The sequence below is a fragment of the Takifugu flavidus genome, chromosome 17 (genome assembly GCF_003711565.1).
Source record: "Takifugu flavidus isolate HTHZ2018 chromosome 17, ASM371156v2, whole genome shotgun sequence".
Classification (NCBI taxonomy): Eukaryota; Metazoa; Chordata; class Actinopteri; order Tetraodontiformes; family Tetraodontidae; genus Takifugu; species Takifugu flavidus.
The window spans coordinates 291,148-315,274 of record NC_079536.1 but is presented as its reverse complement, the minus strand read 5'-3'; the positions used below and the strand labels follow the sequence as shown (position 1 = coordinate 315,274).

General features: G+C 51.1%; 1 protein-coding gene across 12 annotated transcripts; it reads right to left on the bottom strand.

Moving 5' to 3' along the window:
• Positions 1-23,475, bottom strand: arhgap12b (Rho GTPase activating protein 12b). Of its 12 annotated transcripts, none has more exons than XM_057013237.1 (19): positions 23,332-23,475; positions 20,184-20,950; positions 8,591-8,860; positions 7,921-8,061; positions 7,461-7,541; positions 6,409-6,528; positions 6,038-6,112; positions 5,743-5,804; positions 5,247-5,376; positions 5,023-5,145; positions 3,718-3,822; positions 3,544-3,642; positions 2,539-2,635; positions 2,331-2,450; positions 2,156-2,254; positions 1,753-1,830; positions 1,518-1,652; positions 1,336-1,441; positions 1-482 (listed from the first exon to the last, which is right to left on the bottom strand). In XM_057013237.1, the coding sequence occupies exons 2-19, from the start codon at positions 20,856-20,858 to the stop codon at positions 308-310; spliced, it is 2,691 nt and encodes an 896-aa protein (XP_056869217.1). In that variant the 5' UTR covers positions 20,859-20,950; positions 23,332-23,475; the 3' UTR covers positions 1-307. The 12 variants fall into 12 exon arrangements, with proteins under 12 accessions (XP_056869217.1, XP_056869219.1, XP_056869211.1 ...); XM_057013239.1 differs by having other exon boundaries at positions 20,184-20,945; positions 23,332-23,447; XM_057013231.1 differs by lacking the exon at positions 23,332-23,475 and adding an exon at positions 23,170-23,321.
• Between the last annotated feature and the right edge of the window lie 652 nt (positions 23,476-24,127).

Below are 24,127 nucleotides of genomic sequence, written 5' to 3'. Positions count from 1 at the left end.
TGTGTGGGGGGGGGGGGGGGTAGGGGGGGGGGAAGAGGGCTCAGTTCATCAAGCGCCATCCTCTTCACCATAACACTGGTTCGGTTTTCACCACAGGTTCGAGTCCAGGATGAAGAAAATAGTTCCCTGTCAGGTTCACGGTCCAGGGGCGCCAACGTGCACAACCGCCAGGGTGGCGTCGCCATGGTGGCGTCGCCATGGTGGCGCCGCGCTCCCTCTCGCTGAAGTGCAACTCTGGAATATCTGAGGTCCAGGCGTCTGCTCGGCCCCAGAAGCAAAGACCACGGTGGAGAGAGACCGGCCGCCTCTACCTGCCAAAGACGGTCTGGTGCTCCAGCAGGACGAGCTCCACGATCTGGTTCTGGTACACCATGTGGACCGCCATGTTGCCCGTCTCGGTCTCGGGCCGCAGCAGCGTGGGTCCAAAGACGATGGCCACACTCTGAGCGGTCATTCGGTTCGCTTCCCCGTGTTCGGTCACCCTGCAGAGGTGGAGAGAATGAGCGGGCAGAAACATTTTAGTGCACGTTAACTTAGTGCACAAGTAATTCTATCGCTAGCAGAAACATGCTAATGAGAATAATAAGTGCTGCTTGTTCATAAGAACACAATGAGAGGCACCTTCCTAACTGGTCAAGATCAGCTGGCAACAAGAACAAACACTATATAAAAATAAAGACAGTTAAAAACCCAACAGAACAAAGTAGTGAAGTGTCAGTGAAGCCAACATGAAAGGTGGAGCAAATGAGGTTATTAAGGCATTATTAAGGCATTATTAAGGCATTATTACCATTAAGGCATTATTAAGGCATTATTACCATTAAGGCATTATTAAGGCATCATTACCATTAAGGCATTATTAAGGCATTATTAAAACATTATTAAGGCATTATTAAGGAATTATTAAGGCATTATTAAGGCATTATTACCATTAAGGCATTATTAAGGCATTATTACCATTAAGGCATTATTAACCAGGCTGCAGGTGTACATGGCTAACCAGGCTGCAGGTGTACATGGCTAACCAGGCTGCAGGTGTACATGGCTAACCTGGCTGCAGGTGTACATGGCTAACCAGGCTACAGGTGTACATGGCTAACCAGGCTACAGGTGTACATGGCTAACCAGGCTACAGGTGTGTACATGGCTAACCAGGCTACAGGTGTACATGGCTAATGATGGGGCTCTGACATTTCTGCTTCAACATCTAGAAACGGCATTAAAAAGGATGAAGCTTCAATCATCTTCGCTTGGATCCTCCAATAAATCCCTAAAAATGGAGGCTGAGTTAAAGTACCATTATAAAGTACCATGATAGAACCCGTAAACGATTACCTGCGCAGGTGTTTGAAGAGGGTCTGCATGGTGTCCTGGTTGGGTTTGGGCAGCTTCCTGATCAGGTCTTTGACCGTGTTGACTCTCTGTTTGTGGTCAGAACATTCTGGAGTAGAGACAGAGAGTTACTCCCACACAGAAGAGCGCCACCGTGTGGCAACAAGCAGGTTACGATTTCTCACTGATGGCGTCGACAAAGTCGTTGAAGAACCCATAGGTGAAGAGCGGCTCTGGAAGCTCCCTGAAGAACATCTTCAGAGCGCCTGTGGTCACGTGGATGTCCTCCCACTTACTGTCATTCAGGTCCAGCTTCTCATCTGGGGACAAGTGTGTGTGTTATGAGTGTGTGTGTGTGTGTGTGTTATGAGTGTGAGTGTGTGTGTGTGTGAACCACGGCATGTTGGAGGTCGGTCTCACCGTGATTCACAGCAAAGCGAAGCTTCTGGATCACAGCCAGGTTCCCGCTGACTCTGTACAGACCATCAACACTCAGAGCTGCGTCGGACAGGAGGGAAGAATCATCAGCAGCAGTTCTGATCACATCTAACATTCGGTTACGGTTCCAGTTCAGCTCAGATCATGTAGGTCCAGTAATTCAGGATAAAGATTCAACATGTTCCCCGACTGAACCTCCTGAAGAACCAGCTACTGAAGCTTTACTGAGGCTCCTACAGATATTTTGGCCTTGAGAAAAGGCTTTTAAGAGCGTCCACATTTTGCTGTGGTCATTTTGTGATGGGCTGGAGATCCTGAGAACCTGTGAAGGAGGTGTGTGGACCGGGATCTGGACTGGAGCCCAGAGGGTTGAGCGACATCATACCTGTCTTCTCTACATGGTCGATGCACATTTGGACGAAGTTGGGCACAGAGCTGTTCTCCCGCTGGCACAGACTGGTCAGACTGCTGCCAAACACCTGGTCTGTGGAGATCAACACATCAGCCCACGAACGGAGCGTGAAGGCAGGTTGCGCAACATGCCGGCGGCGCCGGGGCACCTTTGATGTAGCCCTTGTCCCGAACAGCCTGATAGGTGGGCCGGCGAATCAAGAACTTCTTTAACTTCATCCTGGTTTTCTTCTGGTCGGAGGAGTCCAAACTCAGCGAGGGCTTCATCACTGTGGCAGATGCACAGGAAGTGCACGTGTTTCTCCACCAGATCTTATGAGCACCGACCACAGGAGATTCCTCCAGATATTCGCTCACCTCTGCTCTTTTTGGAATCCCGCTGCTCTTTCTCCTTGTCCTGTCTGTCAGGAGACTCCGGCAGGTCTTCCTCAATGGCCTCATCAGACTCCCAGGCCTGAGAGAGACGTCACCATCATCATCATCGTCGTCATCATCATCGTCACCATCATCATCATCATCATCGTCATCATCGTCGTCATTATCGTCATCATCGTCATCGTCACCATCATCATCATCGTCATCATCATCATCGTCGTCATCATCATTATCGTCATCACCATCATCACCATCATCATCATCGTCGTCATCATCATCGTCACCATCATCATCATCATCATCATCATCATCATCGTCATTATCGTCATCGTCACCATCATCATCATCGTCGTCGTCATCATCATTATCGTCATCACCATCATCACCATCATTATCGTCATCATTATCGTCATCATCATCATCATCATCATCGTCGTCATCATCATTATCGTCATCACCATCATCATCACCATCATTATCGTCATCATTATCATCATCATCATCATCGTCGTCATCATCATTATCGTCATCATCATCATCATCACCATCATCATCATCATCACCATCATCATCATCATCATTATCGTCATCATCATCGTCATCATCATCATTATCGTCATCGTCATCATCATCGTCATCATTATTGTCATCGCCATCATCATCATCACCACCATCATCATCATCACCATCGTCATCATCATTATCATCGTCATCATCATCGTCATAGCCATCATCATCATCATCGTCACCACCATCATCATCATCATCATCATTATCGTCATCATCATCACCATCATCATCACCATCATCATCATCATCACGGATACATTTGGATCTAAAGCTGTAAAAAGAGCGATTAACACAGGAAGCAGGAAGTGCCGCCATTTCCTGTATTTATTCTGTTGGAGAGACGGAACGAGCAAATCCAGGGTCTCTCTCTTTCTCGACGGTTCTCTGAACAAATATCTCTTCAAAAAATGTCCTCACGTGCACGTTGATGGTTTCTGTGAGGGCTCGGTACCAGTCGCTGATGACACTGTCGATCTCCGACTGGATCAGCAGCTCTGTCCCCTGACGGGTCTTCAGCTGAGGAGACATTTCCATTTCTATAATTCCCAAACTCCCAAAGATCGAGCAGACAGTGACGCGTGAGCCGGGCACCTCGATGACGTGCTTCTTGCTGGACTTGTCCTTCGAAGCCCAGTCCGCCGAAGCCCCTCGCAGGTCCACTGTGAACTCCGGCTTCGACTGGTTACTGCCAAACTTCTGGGAAGAGAGAAAACAGATGCGTTTGCAAGTTTCCAGCTCAGAGGGGAGTGTTGGGAGCAGCAGGCCGTGTGACCAGGAACGTCTATGATGGATGCGATTGATCACATTCTGAGCTGAACTAAACCTCATCATCAGGACAACCAGCGGATTTCAAGCTAAAGTGTTGAAGGAAAGGAGAAGCCAGGAGAGCAGCTCCAGGGAGGGAGGGCCTGCTCATGCATCTGTAGGTCAGGATCCAGGTTCTTCATATCCGCAGCTGCACACACTCTTACTAGTCATGGCCACATCAGCACCGCCTCTCAAATCACATCCAATATTTTCTATCAAAATACAGTTGTGACATTAAAAATTCCAGTAAGTTTGGGAAACAACGGCGACTCAGAGCAGCTAACAGATCAGTTCTGAGGATGTGCTGAAAGAGTTCTTCATGAAGAACTAATGAGACGGCGGTGGGACGGTGGCACCGGTCCACCCAGGAGTGGAGGCTCCAAAGAGAACGTTCCTTCAGAGGGCTTCAAGACGGGCCAGATAGGAGCTCCAGGTTCATAGGGACAACAGCCCATCAGACACAATGATGGGCACACCGGCTAAACTCACTAATTAAATCACTTTAACGTGATTCAGTGTCTCTATGGCAACGCTGTCCACCCCCGTCATGTTTGGATCTGATGGATTCCAGATTCCAAAGCCTCTTTCCTCCGTCCCACTGAGACGCAGCTCGCAGCACCAACGCAGACTAGAAACTCCACGTTTTAAAAAATGAGGCATTTCTACTTTGCTTTATTTGGTTTCAAGCAAAAACAATCCCATCTTTTAAAGGTTTAAACGTGTTTTGGGGGTTTTCACGTCGTGTCACCATGTTTGGACCACGAGGGCTGGAACCATCCATGTTCCTGAGTAAACATCTGCAGCAGGAACATCTGCAAATACATTTCAAGTCATCACCGATCCGATTGGGGAACGATTATCACGGTACGATCGTGCACTAAACGCAAAATATCGCCCAATCCGATACAGCGATATCCTAAAGCCGGCGTGAATGTGTAAATGCTAGGCTAAATGATGCTAATATTCTGATGCTATCAGTGGGTTTTAAAAGCCCTTTAAGGGCAGAGAGATCACACACAAACAGACCGTGGGTCAAATAAACGCAGGGCGAATGAAAGATGGCGAGCAGCAGCAGCAGAGTGGACATACAGCAGCGGCCTGAGCAGCCGGACAGCTGGCGTAGGACACGGCGGGACGAGGCTTCACAGATTGTTTCCAGCTGCTCAGGAGGGCGAGGAGCAGCTCAGGGAGGAGGCCACTGCGATAATAAGACTTCCAGGAAGAAGGAGAATGGAGGAGTGAAGACAGGAGGAGAGCAACAGCACAGAAAAGGATGCAGAATTAAGGAAGGGAGGGATGGAGGACACACTCACATTCATCAGGAAAGAGGGCCGAGGTGGTCCGACTGTGGGGGTACATACCCAGCTGGTGCTGCCGCTCTGACCTTTGGCGAAGAGCAGAGAGGAACCTTGCAGAACCGTCCAAGACGAGGTCCAATTCTTCCTGGAGGCCAGAAAAAACAACACATTTAGGACAGAGTCTAAGAGCCGCGTTTCTACGGAAGGAGCAGCTATTTTATCATTTCAAATATTCTCAGCACATCACGTATGAGCTTGACCTTGTTCCGGACACACAAGGTCAAGCTCATACGTTTATTACATTTAATCCGATAGATACAGATGATAGACAGATCAGAACCACGACCTCCAGGAGCAGCACCGTCGGTACAAACTTACAAATGACCAATTTGGTTTTGAAATACATTTTTAAAGGAAAAAAATGCCGATATCTAATATGTTTCTGTCATAATATTTTCGCTTAAAATTGAAGTTTCAATGGTTTAAAAAAATTGGGGATAATTAATCTTACCGAACTTTTTTTCCATTCTCTGTGATTTTTGTGACATTGAGGACTCCACATTTTTCTGATGGCTGAGGAGAAAAACACGGTATAAGATTAGATTCTATCGATACCGAAGCACAAGCAGTCGCCCTATAGAAGCCTATAGAAACCTATAGAAGCCTATAGAAGCCGATAACATGTGTTGGACTATAGTCGGAAATGTGACGCTTCATGATCACCCACAGGGGGCGCCATTTCACCAGCAGAAGACAGGACTGTGACCGTGATGAGATGAGACCGTGATGGGAGTCAGGATACTAACTGTGGAGGGATGTTTAGGAGATGAAGGGCAGGAGTCAGAGTTGGGAGAGCTCTGCTTTGGCCCTGGAGCACACTCCTGCCAACGAGAGCAACAACAGCATGACTTGCTAACAGCTAACAGCTAAAAGGCTTGTTAGTGAAGAGAAGAAAAATGGAGCAGCAGGAGAAGATTTACAGGATCACAAGATTGCTGCTGCTGCTGATCATGTGATGGAGTGACTTTTATTGGCACGTCACCACAGCTGTAACAGTAAAAATCACAAGCTGTTTGGACAGATCAGAACCACCTTTCATCGCTGGAAACCGACAGAACGAAGCTTCTCCTCTGTGAGAAGCGTAGAAACAGCCATGAAAGCACGTCTCCACACTAACCTTGTCATTGATGTCCAGCAGGTAGGTGCTGTGCCTCCACTTGGTCAGGACCACCGGCTCCTGTTGCTTTCTTTCCAGACTGCGAGTCTTGGGAACCTCTCCCGAGTGTGGCGAGATGTACTGGCGAAACGACAACAGTTCAGCCATCAAAAATTGCCTCAGAGAGTATCCGGCCTCAGAGAGTATCCGGCCTCTGAGAGTATCCGGCCTCTGAGAGTATCCGGCCTCAGGGAGTATCCGGCCTCAGGGAGTATCCGGCCTCAGGGAGTATCCGGCCTCAGGGAGTATCCGGCCTCAGGGAGTATCCGGCCCCTGAGAGTATCCGGCCTCAGAGAGTATCCGGCCTCAGAGAGTATCCGGCCCCTGAGAGTATCCGGCCCCTGAGAGTATCCGGCCTCTGAGAGTATCCGGCCTCTGAGAGTATCCGGCCTCTGAGAGTATCCGGCCTCTGAGAGTATCCGGCCTCTGAGAGTATCCGGCCTCAGAGAGTATCCGGCCTCAGAGAGTATCCGGCCTCAGAGAGTATCCGGCCTCTGAGAGTATCCGGCCTCTGAGAGTATCCGGCCTCTGAGAGTATCCGGCCTCTGAGAGTATCCGGCCTCAGGGAGTATCCGGCCTCAGGGAGTATCCGGCCTCAGAGAGTATCCGGCCTCTGAGAGTATCCGGCCTCAGAGAGTATCCGGCCTCAGAGAGTATCCGGCCTCAGAGAGTATCCGGCCTCAGAGAGTATCCGGCCTCAGAGAGTATCCGGCCTCAGAGAGTATCCGGCCCCTGAGAGTATCCGGCCTCAGAGAGTATCCGGCCTCAGGGAGTATCCGGCCTCTGAGAGTATCCGGCCCCTGAGAGTATCCGGCCTCAGAGAGTATCCGGCCTCAGGGAGTATCCCTAACCCCTCAGAAAGGACACCACACTGATTTTAAGGTTTTTTTGAACTGTGGCATGAAATTATTTAGCGTCTAAGTTAAATAAGATTATATAGGTATATGTATTATATAGGTTTTACTTTTATTGCTCTTTAGGTTTTGAAGTCCAAAATCTGACTTTAATTTTACCTTTGGAAGCTCCCATTCGGACCGGGATCCGTCGGCACTGTAGTAGTAGGGCCGGCCTCGGTCGTCCACATGTTTGATCCACTGCACACATCAGAAGTCCACATTAAAACCTGCAGGAACCTGGGACCTGTCCTGTCCTGGTCCCTCATGACCTGACGCTCTGACGGCACGCGCCATGATCCATGCGTCTCCTACTTTGGATAAACGTGTAAAGTCTAAATGTGAATGCATGTAAACGTCCTTTGTTTCTTTACAACAGACGCAGACTGAAAAAAGCCAAAGTTAATGTTAGACGCTGCAGGTGTGAATTCCTGGATGCTAGTGCTAACTGCTAATGTGCATCTGTGTAGGCTCCTCCCACACATCTGCAGACGGCTGCACGGAACGCCGCACTCGTTGGGTTAGCTTTGCTACAAGGACGTCGTGCTATTGAGGATCAGAGTCCATCCCTTCAGCGCACCTTCTCCTGCGTGTAGTCAGAAACATAAAGTGTGTGGCCGTGCTCGTCCAGCTCCTCGGACCAGCCTCTAGGGGGCGATCCGTACTGGCTGTCGGACTGACTGGAGAAGGTGCTGGGCCAGTTGTCCTCCGAGGACAGCGCCTGGACGGGACAGAAGGACTTGAGTTGATGGACAGCTCATAAGTACAGGACAGAATTCACCAAGCCAGGAAGTGATCACACACTTCCCGAAGAGGGCGGAGCTTTAGGGCTGCGCTCCCCGATGCTAAAACACGTGCTAACAAATGACACACACATCAAACATTCCAGGAGTTAAGCTGCAGCTTTCCTGATTTAACCTGAACTGACTTGTTCCTGGATCAAAGAGAGCAAATGCTGAAGAGCTCGGAATGACCGTATTCCCAGATTCCTGCTCAGGCTTTAGCTGGCTTTAGTTCATGAGTGGAGCTTCGTTCATGTGAAGAGACCTCACACACCCACACCCACACACACACACACCCCACACCCACACCCACACACACCCACAGACACACACACCCACAGACACACACAGACACACACACCCACAGACACACACCCACACCACACCCACACCCACCCACAGACACACACACCCACAGACACACACACCCACACCCACACACACCCACACACACACCCCAGCCTGTACCTCGCTCTCGGCCGTGCCCAGGCCGTCTCCTTGGACGCTGCTGATGCTGGAACTTGTGTCCCTGGTTCGTGGGGGCTTCCACGTGCGCTCTCCACTGGCACGGTTGTAATAGAAATGCCGGCCGCTCAGGTCTTTGTGCGTCTCCCAGTCGTTGAGGATGTGAAGAGGGGAACCCGAAGGGACCGGTGGCAGGCTGGACTGGCAGACCTTCAGCTCCTGGAGGTTGGTGTAAACGGGCGAGTGGGAACGACCGTGAGCGCTGGGGGATGACTGGGAAGAGCCGAGGTGGAGACGGTCAGTGGTGGTCACCATGGTGACCATGGTGTTGTATTGTTGCTCAGCATAATTCTAGTGAGGCGTATATGTGTGTGTGTGTAAACATATATATACACACACACACACACACACACACATATACAATGGGACCTCTACTTGCGGAATTAATTCGTTCCAGAAGTTGTTTCGTAACCTGAAAATTACGTAAGTAGAGACGCGTTTTCCATGTAAATGCCCTAATCCGTTCCAAGCCCCCAAAAATTCGGACATATTTTTTTTATAAATCATAAAAACGCATCAAAACATTTAACAAATACATGTAACAATTAGATCACCGCACAATAAATGTAGGAATTCAGTGCAAGGCTTCTCCAGGAGCAAAATGAACTTTATTACAGGCTAATCTTATATTAGCCGTCATTACTAGCAACGAACGTTAACACTTGTGGTAACACTGCCATCTAATGGACAAACGAACAAACACCCACAATAAATAAAAGTTAAACGAAGGCGATGCTGGGACACACACAAACTTGTACAGATTGATGTCCCTCCTAGCCAATGGGATGACAGGAAGATGCTAGGCCAGGGGTGGGCATCGAGGGTCGTATCCAAGCCAGACTTTCTGTCCTACAGGTAAACACTTTCACCTGGGGTTTCATTTACCTTGGTGAAAGCATTTCCTGCCTGGTAGGATACAAATCCCAGCTCGAATTCAACCCTCGAGGAATGGATTTGACCTCCTCTGATGGGCAAGTCCAATCCATGAAGGCTGGAATCCAGCCAGGTTTTGCTTCCTACCAGGGAGAAACCACTTTCACCAAGGTAAATGGAACCCCAGGTGAAAGTATTTACCTGTAGGACAGAAAGTCTGGCTTGGATACGGCCCTCGAGGACTGGATTTGCCCACCCCTGTGCTAGGCGATAGCCAATGGCAGAGCAGCTACTAGCATGTTTGCATCGCTAAACTCTGCGAGCTGCGAGTAGCAGCGGTAGAGTATTTTTGCCTTTTGTATCCTGAAATTTCCTTCGTAACAAGAGAAAATATTTTCCCGTTGAGACGCTTCGCAACCTGAAAAATTCGCATGTAGAGACGTTTGTAAGTAGAGGTCCCACTATAAATATATTATAAGGAAGGAACAGACACAACAATTAATAAATATAACTTAGACCAACATTTTTTTCTACACAAACAAAAATAACAGATATAGCTGTTTATCTATTGAACATCTCAACTGATCAAATGGACCTGCTAAAGTCCTCCCTCGCCAGTATGAAAGGGGAGCGGCGCTGAAGCACCTGTGCAGCCAGACAGGATCACCGTCACCTTTTCAGACCAGGAAACTGTCAAAGATGATTATTATTGGCTGTTCACCCCCGTATCCGTGGTCTGGGCTCAATCGGATGAGATTTGCTCATTCTAGGTACTGCTAGCATGAAGTGGTGCCTTGCTATACGTCATATGGTGCTCATCAACAGTAGCGAGAATATGGTGTCACCTGGTGTCCAGAGTTGCTCACAAACACGTCATCATCCTCACTGGTTCTCCTGTAACCTCTGAACATGGACATTCCACGCATGGCGATGCACTTTTAATCCCGTTTCTGAACACAAGCGCGAACCGTGATGAAGGAACGGGCTCTGGAGCCGTTTCACAAAGACAAACTCCTCCAACACAACAGGAAGTGGAAAGGACCACAGCTTCCTCTATCACCGAGTATATTTCACCATATTGCTGCTTGTGTTAAAGACTCTTTCTTTCTAGCTGGAATTATTGACATAAAAGCAACAGCAGCCATCCGTATGACTGGGGTTGCATCTGTAACCATGGCGACGCACAGCCAATCAGGAAAGTGCTCCCCCCGCCCTTCTCCAGGAGGTGTGATGCTCATCATATTGGCTGCAGCCACATGACCAGATTAGCCTACATTTCCACCCTGGTGGGGGTCCACTCGTGTGGAACAAGCAACACCCCCAGCTGAATGCTAACGGCAGCCTGAACCAGTCAGACCCATCAGCTAATGCACAGCTCCAATATTCAAATATCCTACAGTAAAAAACATCACAGGTGTTGAGGAACAAAAGCAGCTATGAGCTAATAAAGAGTAGAGAGCTCTTTAGTGCTGGACATGGTTCACATCAGGCAAAAGCAAACTTAAATCTAGTGTGTTTTGATGCGGCGGGCTAGCTTTAGCTAACACTCGACCCCAGTTTGGCTGGTTCTTGACAGTTCCCAGAGACGTTAGCCTCGGAGCTGCCCCAGGTTTGTGGATGTGTTGAATAAAAGCATGGAAACATATAATCAGTTGCTATTAGTTTGTGTTTGTTGTGACAGATTAGATTAGATCCCATTTTAGGAGCAGTTTATGCAGAAATGCAGGTAATTCCAAAAATATCAAAGCAGTTATTAGCCTGTGCGCACAGCTTTGTGCCCATTATTGACTCAGTATTGGTGTAAACAGCCATTCAGGTCCATTAAAATTCTTTGCAACTTAACCTTTGACCCCTGAACTCCCACGCAGAACTGAGGGGAAGACGTCTTCCTCCCCAACCCTGCAGGTGACCACGTTCAAGCAGCAGAAAGGATTTATAATAACAGGAAAACGGAGAATCGAACGTATTTGCTCCTGCGTGACAGCTCACCATTGCTAAGCTAGTTGCTAACATTGCAGCATGCCACACACAGCTTTTAACAGTCTGCCATGTTTTTAAATTTGGTCAGTATCAGAATTCCACGTTACCGGTTAGAACAGGAAAGGAGCTTTTAGAACGGCGACGCCTGGAACAATAATCCTACAGGAGCCGCTGAGCAGCAGCAGGGTTCAACGTGTCTCCTGCTGAGGGCCAGAGGAACATGAAATAATACAGGAAGTAGCTGACCTGCTGAGGCCACAGCTCATCTGGTCACATGGGTTAGAGGGGTGTAATGTCCTTCCTGCCATCCCAGTAACACCAGCAGCACAACCAGAACAGGCTGTGAGCAGAACATTCCCGTCACAGACCGGGCCCCTCACTGAGGAACAGGATCCATAGGAAGCACGTGGCTCCACAGGACATGGGCCAGCCAGCAGACACAGACCCAGTAGGATCCAGTAGGATCCAGTAGGACCCAGTAAGACCCAGTAAGACCCAACAGACTAACGTCTAGACCTCTTTGCTTTGATCAGAGAGCTACTTACGATGTAGTGCGGGCTCCTCACGTACGAAAACATGGTCCGAAAAGTCTGAATTCAGCCGTGAGCATGAAGCGAAGGAGACCGTAAGAGGAGTCCTGAGCAGATATGAAGCAGGTGGTGGCAGCTTCCCGACTGTGTCAGTGGCTGATTAAAGGATCTTAAGAGATCTATTTAGAGTCCTGCTTCCAAACAGGAGCGCTCATTGGTGGAGCCACCTGAACGTGAAGAAGGTGACACCCTGGAGCTCCTGATGGCTGGCTGCACTAAAGGGTGACCTCTGACCCACAGCATCCCAGGGTAGGCCAGAGGTGACCACGGAACCCTCCATGGGTTAAATCTGCTTTACACACAGTCAATTTGCCATCTTTTATTTCATTTAATACTCCATTTATTGGAATATAACAGCAGTTTCTGGCATTTCTCACCTGACCTGGGAGAGCAGGTCAAAGGTTCAACACAATCCAGAAAATCCTAACAAGCGACCCACTCTAACCCTAACCCCTTTATGAAGGACTGCGAGGAGCCTCCGGAGGTTGGGTTCAGCACGTGTGAGCGAAACGCTCACCGCTCAAAGATTGGCGCCATCATCTCGTCCTGTGTTTGAGCTAACGTAGCAAAACGCAGATGAAGACAAGTGTTTGTTCTTCTGAGTGGTTACGAGGGTGCTTGGTTCAAGTCCTGGTGCAGACAACACTTGATCAAGTCCTGAATGGTTGATCAGACGCGGTGAGTTAACGAGTTACTAATGAATAAGATGTCCCTCATCAATCTGCATCATTATTATTGACTCTCAGATTCCAGGTCATTCCAGGTCATTCCAGGTGATTCCAGGTGAGTGTGGCTGCAGCCACAATAGGCTGTTAAGGCTCAGTGGGGGGGCTGTACATCAACCCCCCCTTTCCAATAATATTGGAACACACTGTCCAAAATGAGTGTTGTTGCCAGGGCAACCCCGCACATGAGTAATAAACGTGTGTTTGAGATACCAGCAGGTCATGAAATACGACCCAGATAAGAAAGTGTGGGTTAGGTAACCCTCACTGTCATTAACAATCCATTGGTTGATTTGAAAGAACCAACCCATAATAATGCCTAGTTCAGAGCGCGGCACTGGTTAACCCCTCTATAGAGAGGCTGGAACAGCCTGAGAACTACAGATCAGACCTACATGTTAACAGGACTCACTCGGGTAATAACCATGTTGTTACAGTTAAAAACAATAGTTGCTTAAAACAAAAAAAGCTGGACTGATGTGGAGCAGGAGGTGGAGAGAGGATCACGGCCACGTCTGGAGCATCATCTCCCCACCAATACCTGGGGGTTGGAGATGTCCGCATCAGTGAACGCTGCCCGACAGGGTCAGGATTAGGGTCAGGGTTAGGGTTAGAGGGTTAGGGTCAGGGACAGGGACAGGGTTAGGGTTAGAGGGTTAGGGTTAGAGGGTTAGAGGGTTAGAGGGTTAGGGTTAGAGGGTCAGGGTTAGAGGGTCAGGGTTAGAGGGTTAGAGGGTTAGGGTTAGAGGGTTAGAGGGTCAGGGTTAGAGGGTTAGAGGGTTAGAGGGTTAGGGTCAGGGACAGGGACAGGGTTAGGGTTAGAGAGTTAGGGTTAGAGGGTTAGAGGGTTAGAGGGTTAGGGTTAGAGGGTCAGGGTTAGAGGGTTAGGGTTAGAGGGTCAGGGTTAGAGGGTTAGGGTTAGAGGGTTAGAGGGTTAGGGGGTTAGGGTTAGAGGTTAGGGTTAGAGGGTTAGAGGGTTAGAGGGTCAGGGTTAGAGGGTTAGGGTTAGAGGGTTAGAGGGTTAGGGGGTTAGAGGGTTAGAGGGTTAGGGTTAGAGGGTTAGAGGGTTAGAGGGTCAGGGTTAGAGGGTCAGGGTTAGAGGGTTAGGGTTAGAGGGTTAGAGGGTCAGGGTTAGGGTTAGGGTTAGAGGTTAGAGGGTTAGAGGTCAGGGTTAGAGGGTTAGGGTTAGAGGGTTAGAGGGTCAGGGTTAGAGGGTTAGGGTTAGAGGGTTAGAGGGTTAGGGTGACAGGCTCAAGAAACGAGGGGAGAATCCGTCACCGACGAGCCCGAGCACCAGGAGGCTTCAGGCTGGTGGGCTGATCTGCACACACATGAGCCCAGTTGGTCCACTACCCTCCCCTCTCCCCCTCCCCGGCCCACCGACCCTCCTTGGGTCCGTGGGTCGGTGCCACATTAGAGAGAATGTCGCTGTTTCTTTCTTAGACTGGCACCTGACGCCGTCCTGACCGGATGTGCACCAGTTTGGGTCTGACCCCCAGACGGGTCTGGACCCCCAGACGGGTCCGGACCCCCAGACGGGGCGGACCCCCAGACGGGTCTGACCCCCAGACGGGTCTGGACCCCCAGACGGGTCGGACCCCAGGTTTGCCTAAAGGAGTGTGAAGTTGTGCATCAGCAGCAGCCAACTTCTGCCACTGTTCTGAGGAAGTGATCCAGACAGCTGCTAGATGTTCTGCCATGTTCTGTTTGCACCCCGTTGACTGGGAGGGGTGCACAGGAGTGTGTGTGTGTGTGTGTGTGTGTATGTGTGTGTGTGTGTGGGGGGGCTTAACACAGCGCTGGGCCGAGCACAACCTTTTAATCCAGATATGTAAGAAGATTGCAAGGCTGGATGTGTGTGAGGAGGGTGGGGGTGGTTCGCTCAGAGGGCGCTACCTTTAAGCCCCCCTGTCAGCCCCCCCCCCTGTCAGCCCCCCCCGTCAGCCCCCCCCCGCTGATCCACTGAGGCTCACGGCACTTTTTACATGATTACGCCACTCTGGTCCGATTCTGATGGTTCCACTAATCCAGGCTCGACTGTGTGTCCATGGCAGTGACATCACCACAGCCCCAAAGGGCAACAATAATGCCCCAAAGAGCGAACAATAATGCCCCAGACAGCAGCCTTTCATAAGCAACACTAGAAGGAAGCAAAGCCGACTGCTGATGTTGTTTAACAGAATTCTGAAATAAGAACCACTGAATGAAGAATTTCTGAACATCAAAGCAGAAGAGACAACTACCCCCACAGTTTCCTAGAAAGACCGACTAGATCCAGTGGATCCATCATGTGATTCAGTGTGTTTTAGTAGAAAGTGATATTTGATATTTGCAGAGATTCCTTTGCCCCGTGCTGCCATGGAGAAGCATTAGCTCTGAAACAAGCTAGGACATGTAGCATCATAAGGTTAGCAGGTCACCACTGCCGGGATGCTGATCTGTTGTTCCGTTAAATAGGGTTAAATAGGGTTAAAGAAGCAAAACCTCTGATTTTTTAATATCTGCAGTGTAAGAAACCTCATCCACTGAAGATTAACGACAGCACACACATCAAGTCTGACGCCGTTTGGATTCACGTAGAAACGGAGTGAAAACGGCACTGGTGTCACCGTGAAGGTCCCTTTTCTAGAGGAACACACGCCTACGCTCGCCTCCACGAGGCGCTCTGCAGCTTGTGCGGAGAAACTTGTGCGATTATTTGGTTTTGACTCATTTCATGTAAATGTTTTTAACGCTGCATTTTCTAAAAGCTCCATACGTCACCTGGGAATTCGTCCGTGGGTTTTACAGTGAAACCACGTTAAGGTTCGCCAACACGGCTCAGATAGTAGGTTGGTAGAAGACACGCAGATGGTTCCAAACACCTAACCCTATCCAGAGAGGTCATGCTGAAAGATAATGCTTAAAACCATCCATGTGCTATCTGGAGTAAACCCGCAGGGAGCCCGTCTCTGTGGCCTCCCCTCACAGTCCAGCCAGCCCCAGACATCGTGGGTAGATGGTTGCTGCTTTGGACCTGCTGCTGGTTCACTGACAGAAGCTCCTGGCAGAAACCATGGGTCAACACAGGAGAGCCAGTCGGTGACGGGACTCAGCGGTTTCCCCGGACCTGAAGGACAATGGTCCCTTATTCAGGAAGAGCAGTGAGAAGCTTGAGGCAGATCGCTGGCCAGAAGTGAAGCCATGTTCATCAGGTGTTGAGATGTTAACCATGCTAAGAGCTGCAAAGGGCCCCAATGGAGGCTCCATTGGGGCTCCGATGACGTGGGGCTCTTGGCACTCCATCGTATAATATCAGGGATATTAGTGGGTGCACGGGACTGTCCTCCACACGGTGCACGGGACTGTCCTCCGCACGGGTGCACGGGACTGTCCTCCGCACGGGTGCACCGGGACTGTCCTCCACACGGGTGCACCGGGACTGACCTCCACACGGGTGCACCGGGACTGTCCTCCACACGGGTGCACCGGGACTGACCTCCACACGGGTGCACGGGACTGACCTCCACACGGCTGCACCGGGACTGTCCTCCACACGGCTGCACCGGGACTGCCCTCCACACGGGTGCACGGGACTGTCCTCCACACGGGTGCACCGGGACTGTCCTCCACACGGGTGCACGGGACTGTCCTCCACACGGGTGCACCGGGACTGTCCTCCACACGGGTGCACGGGACTGTCCTCCGCACGGGTGCACCGGGACTGTCCTCCGCACGGGTGCACCGGGACTGTCCTCCACACGGGTGCACCGGGACTGACCTCCACACGGGTGCACCGGGACTGTCCTCCACACGGGTGCACCGGGACTGACCTCCACACGGGTGCACGGGACTGACCTCCACACGGCTGCACCGGGACTGTCCTCCACACGGCTGCACCGGGACTGCCCTCCACACGGGTGCACGGGACTGTCCTCCACACGGGTGCACCGGGACTGCCCTCCACACGGGTGCACGGGACTGTCCTCCACACGGGTGCACCGGGACTGTCCTCCACACGGGTGCACCGGACTGTCCTCCACATGGGTGCTGATGGGAGCCAAGAGGCTATATAATCCCACCACAGTCCACCTGACTTTCTGGACCTCGAGAACTATGAGCTGGACAACTGAGACCCTGTCTGGATTTATGATTGTTAAAATCAGGGTGTAGTGGCGCCTTCAAATCCACTTTTAGGACTATTTATGCATTATGACTATAAGTATTTATGTCTGCACACATGAAATACTGAAATATAAAAGGAAGGACTGTGGATGAGATCATCTCCGATTCCTAATCACTGAATCCTGGCAGTGCCGTCCTCCTGGCTTTAGACTAATGGTTCTGTTTGAAGCATCCCAACACCACAATAAAACCCTAATGGAAGGCAGAGCTGCTGGTTCTAGCACGGCCCATTCAGAACCATAGCAGTAGCTTTTGGACCACAGCAGCAGAGTGGAGCCGTCTCATGGTCCACGTGCCCTGTAATCTGCACTTTGAGTCTTGGTCCTGGACCAGCTGAAAAGGAGGCCCCTGCTTGTTTTCCAGTGCATTCCTGACATTCCGACCACACTGTGAACACTCACACTCACATTCAGTCCACTTGTCAACTTTGCTTTTCCCTTTAGGAATGAAGTTCCTCTTTTTTGGAAGCTTATTTTAAAAAGGAAATGTGAGCTCATGGTTGGTCAAGCGTCGGTCTTCTCCTCACGCTCTAACCCTAACCCTAACCAGCTACTTGGTTAATGAGCGGGTAGACCGACACTAACCCTAACCCTAACCCTAACCAGCTACTTGGTTAATCAGCGGGTAGACTGACACTAACCCTAACCAGCTACTTGGTTAATCAGCGGGTAGACTGACACTAACCCTAACCAGCTACTTGGTTAATCAGCGGGTAGACTGACACTAACCCTAACCCTAACCAGCTACTTGGTTAATCAGCGGGTAGACTGACACTAACACTAACCCTAACCCAGGATTCCATCAAGGTCTGGCAGAGAGTTTAGAGGAACTGAAAGAACTTCTGGAATGAGACGTAAAACATCTTCCGGCTTATTCCAACAGTCCAGTTGACTTTCGGCTGGACTCTAATTTCGACCAATCTGAATGATTGGACACACACACCTCCTGGTCCAACCAGCTGGTCCACATCCCTCTGACATAGTAACATAGGAACTATAATCCAGCCTGTTAATAAATAAAGACTTCTGGAGGCTCGACCAGGCAGCGTTAGCCATTAGCTAGAGACGTTTGTGCTCTGGTTATCTAACTGTATCTGAACAGGTTCACTGTAGTCCCTGATTTCAAGATGATCATTTAAAAAAAAATATTAGTACAAGATTATAAGATTAGTAATTGACACATTTGTTATTTATCACGTGATATGAAAATCCTAAAAAACGGTCCGAACAAGAATCAAATGGGCTTTTGCACATTTCTTACTGAAGTTCAAACCCATTTCTGGGTGTGTGGTCACAAATCTCATCGAGCCGTCGTGACGGCCGGGAGCTGCAGCGTCATTGAGGGCCATGCTGCTCCGGGGTCAGCTGGCCCTGCAGCCTCTGCTCCGGTTAGGGGTTAGGGGCTAGGGGCTATGGTTAGGGGTTAGGGTTAGGGGCAAGGGTTAGGGTTAGGGTTAGAGGTTAGGGTTGGGGTTAGGGTTAGGGGCAAGGGTTAGAGGTTAGGGTTGGGGTTAGGGTTAGGGGCAAGGGTTGGGGTTAGGGTTAGGGGTTAGGTATTAGGGTTAGGGTTAGGGGCAAGGGTTAGGTATTAGGGTTAGGGGTTAGGGTGGGGTTAGGGTTAGGAGCTAGGGTTAGGGGTTAGGGTTGGGGTTGGGGTTGGGGGTTAGGGTTAGGGGTTAGGGTTGGGGTTGGGGGTTAGGGTTGGGGTTAGGGGTTAGAGGTTAGGGGTTAGGGGCAAGGGTTAGGTGTTAGGGGTTAGGGTGGGGTTAGGGTTAGGGTTAGGAGCTAGGTTAGGGGTTAGGGTCAGGGGCAAGGGTTGGGGTTAGGGTTAGGTATTAGGGTTAGGGTTGGGGTTAGGGTTAGGGGCAAGGGTTAGAGGTTAGGGTTGGGGTTAGGGTTAGGGGCAAGGGTTGGGGTTAGGGTTAGGGGTTAGGTATTAGGGTTAGGGTTAGGGGCAAGGGTTAGGTATTAGGGTTAGGGGTTAGGGTTGGGGTTAGGGTTAGGAGCTAGGGTTAGGGGCTAGGGGTTAGGGTTGGGGTTAGGGTTAGGAGCTAGGGTTGGGGTTAGGGGTTAGGGGTTAGAGGTTAGGGGTTAGGGGCAAGGGTTAGGTGTTAGGGGTTAGGGTTGGGGTTAGGGTTAGGAGCTAGGGTTAGGGGTTAGGGTCAGGGGCTAGGGTTGGGGTTAGGGTTAGGGGTTAGGGTTAGGGTTGGGGTTAGGGTTAGGGTTGGGGTTAGGGGTTAGGGTTAGGGTTGGGGTTAGGGGTTAGGGGTTAGGGTTGGGGTTAGGGTTAGGGGCTAGGGTTGTTTTTGTCCAGCGGAGGACAGAAAGCAGGACAAGTGGCACTTTTTCTTGCACAGCTTCAGTCACTCAGCAGCATCAGGCCAAGCAACAACAGCACCACAGCACCTGCCTGGATGCCTGCTGGGCCTCTATCCTGTCCTGACTCTTTTATCCACCCCCTCCCGCACAACCAGAGGCGGATAAAAGAGGCTCGTGCAGATGTAAATTAAGGGCATTTCTTTGGCCTGGGTCATGTGACAACTGTGAAATTCATTCTAAAAGTTTAGTGGACGTCGTCGGCAGTAACACACAAAATGGCCTGTTTGAAGGAAAACCTGCCCACCACTTATCCAGCCTCAGTTTGGGTTCCCTTCTGAACGGCGGGGCCGACTGGGGGCACCAGATGGAGCCTTCACAGATATGACCTAGTTTCTATTCACACCCATCTCTCTTTGTTCGCTCCGTGGTGGAGAAGGCTGCAGAACAAAGAACACAAGCAGGGACCAGAGCTTTTAAATAAGCTGACTCTGCCTGGACACAACCAGCCCCAAAACAGCTCGCACAGGCCAGCGAGGACCCCCGCTGTCTGGAAAACCTTTCTCTGCTTTGAGCCCCCTCAGCAGCAGAGTCCTGAGTTCCTACAGCCGTCCTCCCTGTCTAAGGAGGACAACTATGCAGGAACTGGAGGGCAAAACAATCATTGTGTGTGTCTGAGGAGTCCGTGCATTTGGATTCCTGGAGAAACCCTGATTGATACCAAGTCCCTCCTCGGTTGGGATCTAATATCTTTATAGAGCAGCACTGAAACCAAGAGAGCACTCAGCCAACCGTGAGGCCCCAGACCAGATTTAAGATCTCAGTGCAGACTTTTTGGCTAGTATGAGCACACGCTTGCGATGCGCAACACACACTGGTTGTCACTCACCTGCTCTGTGGAGCTGCTGCTTAACTCATCGCCAGACTCGGAGTCATTGTGGCTCTTACTGAGCCCCTCCCCAGGTAGTTCCCTTGGGGGGGAGGTGTGATCCACCTGCGTGCTTCTGCTGTGGCCGTCTCCCATTCTAAATGGAGGGGAGTCCGTCCGGGTGCTCGGCTGTGACGCGCCGACGCTGTGGAGCTGGTTGTTGTTGTTGTTGTGCAGCAGCACCAGTTCAGCCACCACCTTGCAGTGTTGGGGGCTTCCTATATTTTGATTTGGGTCTTTGGGCAGAGCTGGGGGGGTGTTGCGGTCAGAGGACGGTGACGGGGTGGAAGATGGTGAGGGACGCCCGAAGCTTGACATTTCGGGTTGTGGTCTGTTGAGGTTTTCATCTGATGCCCGGCATATGTCCAGAACAGTGGGCTTGGCCTTCACACCGGGCTTTGGTGGGGGCATGAGGGCCCGGCGCACCTCTCTCACATACTGGGCCGGCACATAAAAAGCCTTTGTGCCCGCTTCCTTTCTCACCTGCCACCAATCTTCATTGGTCTTCTTCACCAACATGTAGCACTCTCCTTGGCGAATAGTCACCACCTTGTCTTTAGACTTGTACTCGTAGTCATACTCCACTTCGATGTAGATCTGGCCTGGGGCGAGGTGTAACCCCTCTCCATCAGCCATGATGCCAGAACATGCACGTGAACCCTGACCTTCGCTTTTCACAAAGCCAAAACTGAAGGTTTCCTCATGATGGACCAAGGTGAGCTTCTGGGCTGAAAGAGACAGACAGGTCATCTGTAGATATCACACATAAAGCTTTTCTCCCCACGACATGGTGTCAACGTGGTGTTACACCTGCTTCAGCAGGAGGCAGCAGACCTACAGAAGCACAGAAGAAGAGTTGAGATGCACAGACGTGAACCTGTAGCGATACGAAACCCAGCCTGCCGCTAACGCAGTCGTGCTTTGACATTAAAAGCAGTTTCACATGACAGCAATAACCAGAGATGAACCATGTTTTTAGGGGGTGAGCAGGTACCAGAAGGTTCCGTGCACTGAACAGGAAGGGGCCGGAAACGCTCCTCACATCCAAACACGCAACTCTGTTGGGGATTCGGCTCCAGAACCTCTGCTCAACAAAGCCACAGCGGCCAGTCTACGCTAACACGGCCCCCGCCACGGCCCGGCCAGGTCACCTGACCCCCCCCTGCGCAGCTACAGGTGATGACAACATGAGCCCACATGCTGATTCATGTAAGCTATCTAACGACCCCCAGGGGCTTACATTCCCTCTGAGACTGAGTCCAAAAATAAAGGGGGATCATTTAAAGGGTCGGACGCGACGGTGTGGCACCCTCACGCCTTTGGGAAGTCACAACGTTCCAAAGAGAATCTGTTGTTTTAGAAATGCAGCATGAAACGAGCGTCCAGCAGGAAGCTGCAGCTCCGCCGCCTCCCGAGGAGGCAGCCATGATTCCCGACCCCCCCAGTGCTGTGGTCACACCCGGACACACTCCGGCACGCTGGAACACGCTCCGCTTGTATTTTAGGCTTCTCATGAACACGCAGCTCGACACACGTGCGCCTCCGCTCGGCTCCAGACGCCACTGTGGGTCTATTCTGGGTGCATATCTGTCGGGCGAGCGTCACCGTGTGTACATATTCTTTTACATAACGATGCCCCCCCCCCCCCACACACACACACACACACACACCAAAGGCACCTGCCATTATTTCCTGCACGTCCAGGATGTGGATGCACGGCAGCGGCTATTTCAGGGGAGACGAACACGATCCACAGAGTCACACGTGCACAATCCTGGACTCCAAATATAAAACAAAGCCACGAACTGTGGGAGTCAGTTATACTCCCATTATATCAGAACTTCAAATAATCAATATTCTAAACTGTTTTCACAAACCCGTGGAAGAATCTTACTCATCTGGGAGGACGGAAAATGAGAAATTTCCCCAAAAATAGATCGTGTTTGGAAAAGTGAAACAAAAAAAGTCGTTCCTTTAATGTTAGCTTAATTATGGTCTAGCTTTTCCCCTGATCTTAAAAAGATTAACATTTTTTTGATAAATGGTCAAACAGAACTAACATTAACTAACTGATAGCAGACGGAGAGATGATCAAAGGGTGTGAGTTGGAATCAGGGTTGTTAATGAAAGAGGCTGGAGCAGAGATGCTGCAGATATCTGCACTCTTTTGTCCCCCCCGCTTCAGTGGCCACGACATGTGTCCAGGCAGCATCAGCATGTGCTGCTGAGATCTGCCCCCCAGATCTGCCCCGCCAGATCTGCCCCGCCAGATCTGCCCCGCCAGATCTGCTCCCCAGACCAGCACCCCAGATCTGCCCCCCGGACCAGCACCCCAGATCTGCCCCCCAGACCAGCACCCCAGACCAGCCCCCCAGATCTGTCCCCCAGATCTGCCCCCCGGACCAGCACCCCAGACCAGCACCCCAGATCTGCCCCCCAGACCAGCACCCCGGACCAGCCCCCCAGACCAGCACCCCAGATCTGCCCCCCAGACCAGCACCCCAGACCAGCACCCCAGACCTGCACCCCAGACCTGCACCCCAGATCTGCCCCCGGACCAGCACCCCAGATCTGCCCCCGGACCAGCACCCCAGATCTGCCCCCCAGACCTGCACCCCAGACCAGCACCCCAGACCTGCACCCCGGATCTGAGTTCCACACCCATAAACCACACCGCCAGGTTCCACCAGACCGCAGGCGGGGTTAGGGCTAACCCAGCCAACCCAGAAACCCAACACAAAGGAGTTTCTGGATGTGCATCCATGACAAAGGACTCGCCATCAGCGAGGATCCACAGGAGCGGGGGGGGGGCGGCGGACACCTACCCGGCCACAGGCGGCCAGACACACCGCGACGGTTTCAGCTCTGCAGCCACAGCTCCGTCAATCTTTCCATTTGGTCGCCGTTCAGTCGGCCCCAAGCCCGGACCCCGATATTAAAGCCCTACCACAGTGATCCAGAGACTCGGCCCAAAGCAGGTTCATTCAGAGACGCTTCGCCCCCATCTGCAGCTCGACAGCGTGCGTAGCGACAAAGTGGGTCCGGCACCAGCCCGCGGCTCCTGCGGGACAGCCGGCGGGTGAAACACGCCACAGACGGACACACGTACCTCCAGGTGCTGCGGCCGCGGCTCCACGACACCCGCAGCAACTTTTAATAACCAGTTTTAGGGAACACGAGTGCGATTGAGACCGCAGGAGAGCTCTGATGGGTCGGGAAGTTGTTCGAGACAGACACGCACAGCATTTCCGGTTGTCAAAATAAAGGCATCCCAGTTTCCGCTGACGGAGTCAGGACGTAAAAAGAGCTCGAAAGTAATATTGAGGACGCGCATGATCACGGCCACCGAAAATAACCATAGAGGAAGACCAGTCATTGATATAAAAAACAAAGCTAAAATTGCGTAGGACTTATAAAATATCAAGCGCCCTTTTGTTCTCCCCTTAACTATAGGTTTTATTTTGAAAGGAATTATCCGGCATCGGTGGTTTTATTCAACTTTCCGACATAAGACACACAGACCCACCCGTCCGTCTTTGACGACATCGAAAGTGCCCCTTTCTGCGTCTCCGGGTGGAAGAAACGGGTGTTTGTGCATGTTTGTGCATGTTTGTGCACACCCAGAGTCTCTCAGGAAAGAATCTGAACAGACCTTCAGCATTTCACCTCCATCTCTCCATCCCGTGCTGCTCCAGGCCTTGGCTCGGTGCTCCGGGCCTTGGCTCGGTGCTCCGGGCCTTGGCTCGGTGCTCCGGGCCTTGGCTCGGTGCTCCGGGCCTTGGCTCGGTGCTCCAGGCCTTGGCTCGGTGCTCCAGGCCTTGGCTCGGTGCTCCAGGCCTGGCTCGGTGCTCCAGGCCTTGGCTCGGTGCTCCAGGCTCATCACACATATCATGGACTACAGGATG

What these genes read in the sequence shown, in the direction of transcription:
- arhgap12b (XM_057013231.1), bottom strand. Translation starts at nt 23,206, where the DNA reads ATGAACCTGCTTTGGGCCGAGTCTCTGGATCACTGTG. An exon ending in GGACAAGGGCTACATCAAAG is followed by an intron (nt 2,255 to 2,330) that starts GTGCCCCGGCGC and finishes TGATCTCCACAG; the next exon opens with ACCAGGTGTTTGGCAGCAGT. An exon ending in CTCTTCAAACACCTGCGCAG is followed by an intron (nt 483 to 1,335) that starts GTAATCGTTTAC and finishes CCACCTCTGCAG; the next exon opens with GGTGACCGAACACGGGGAAG.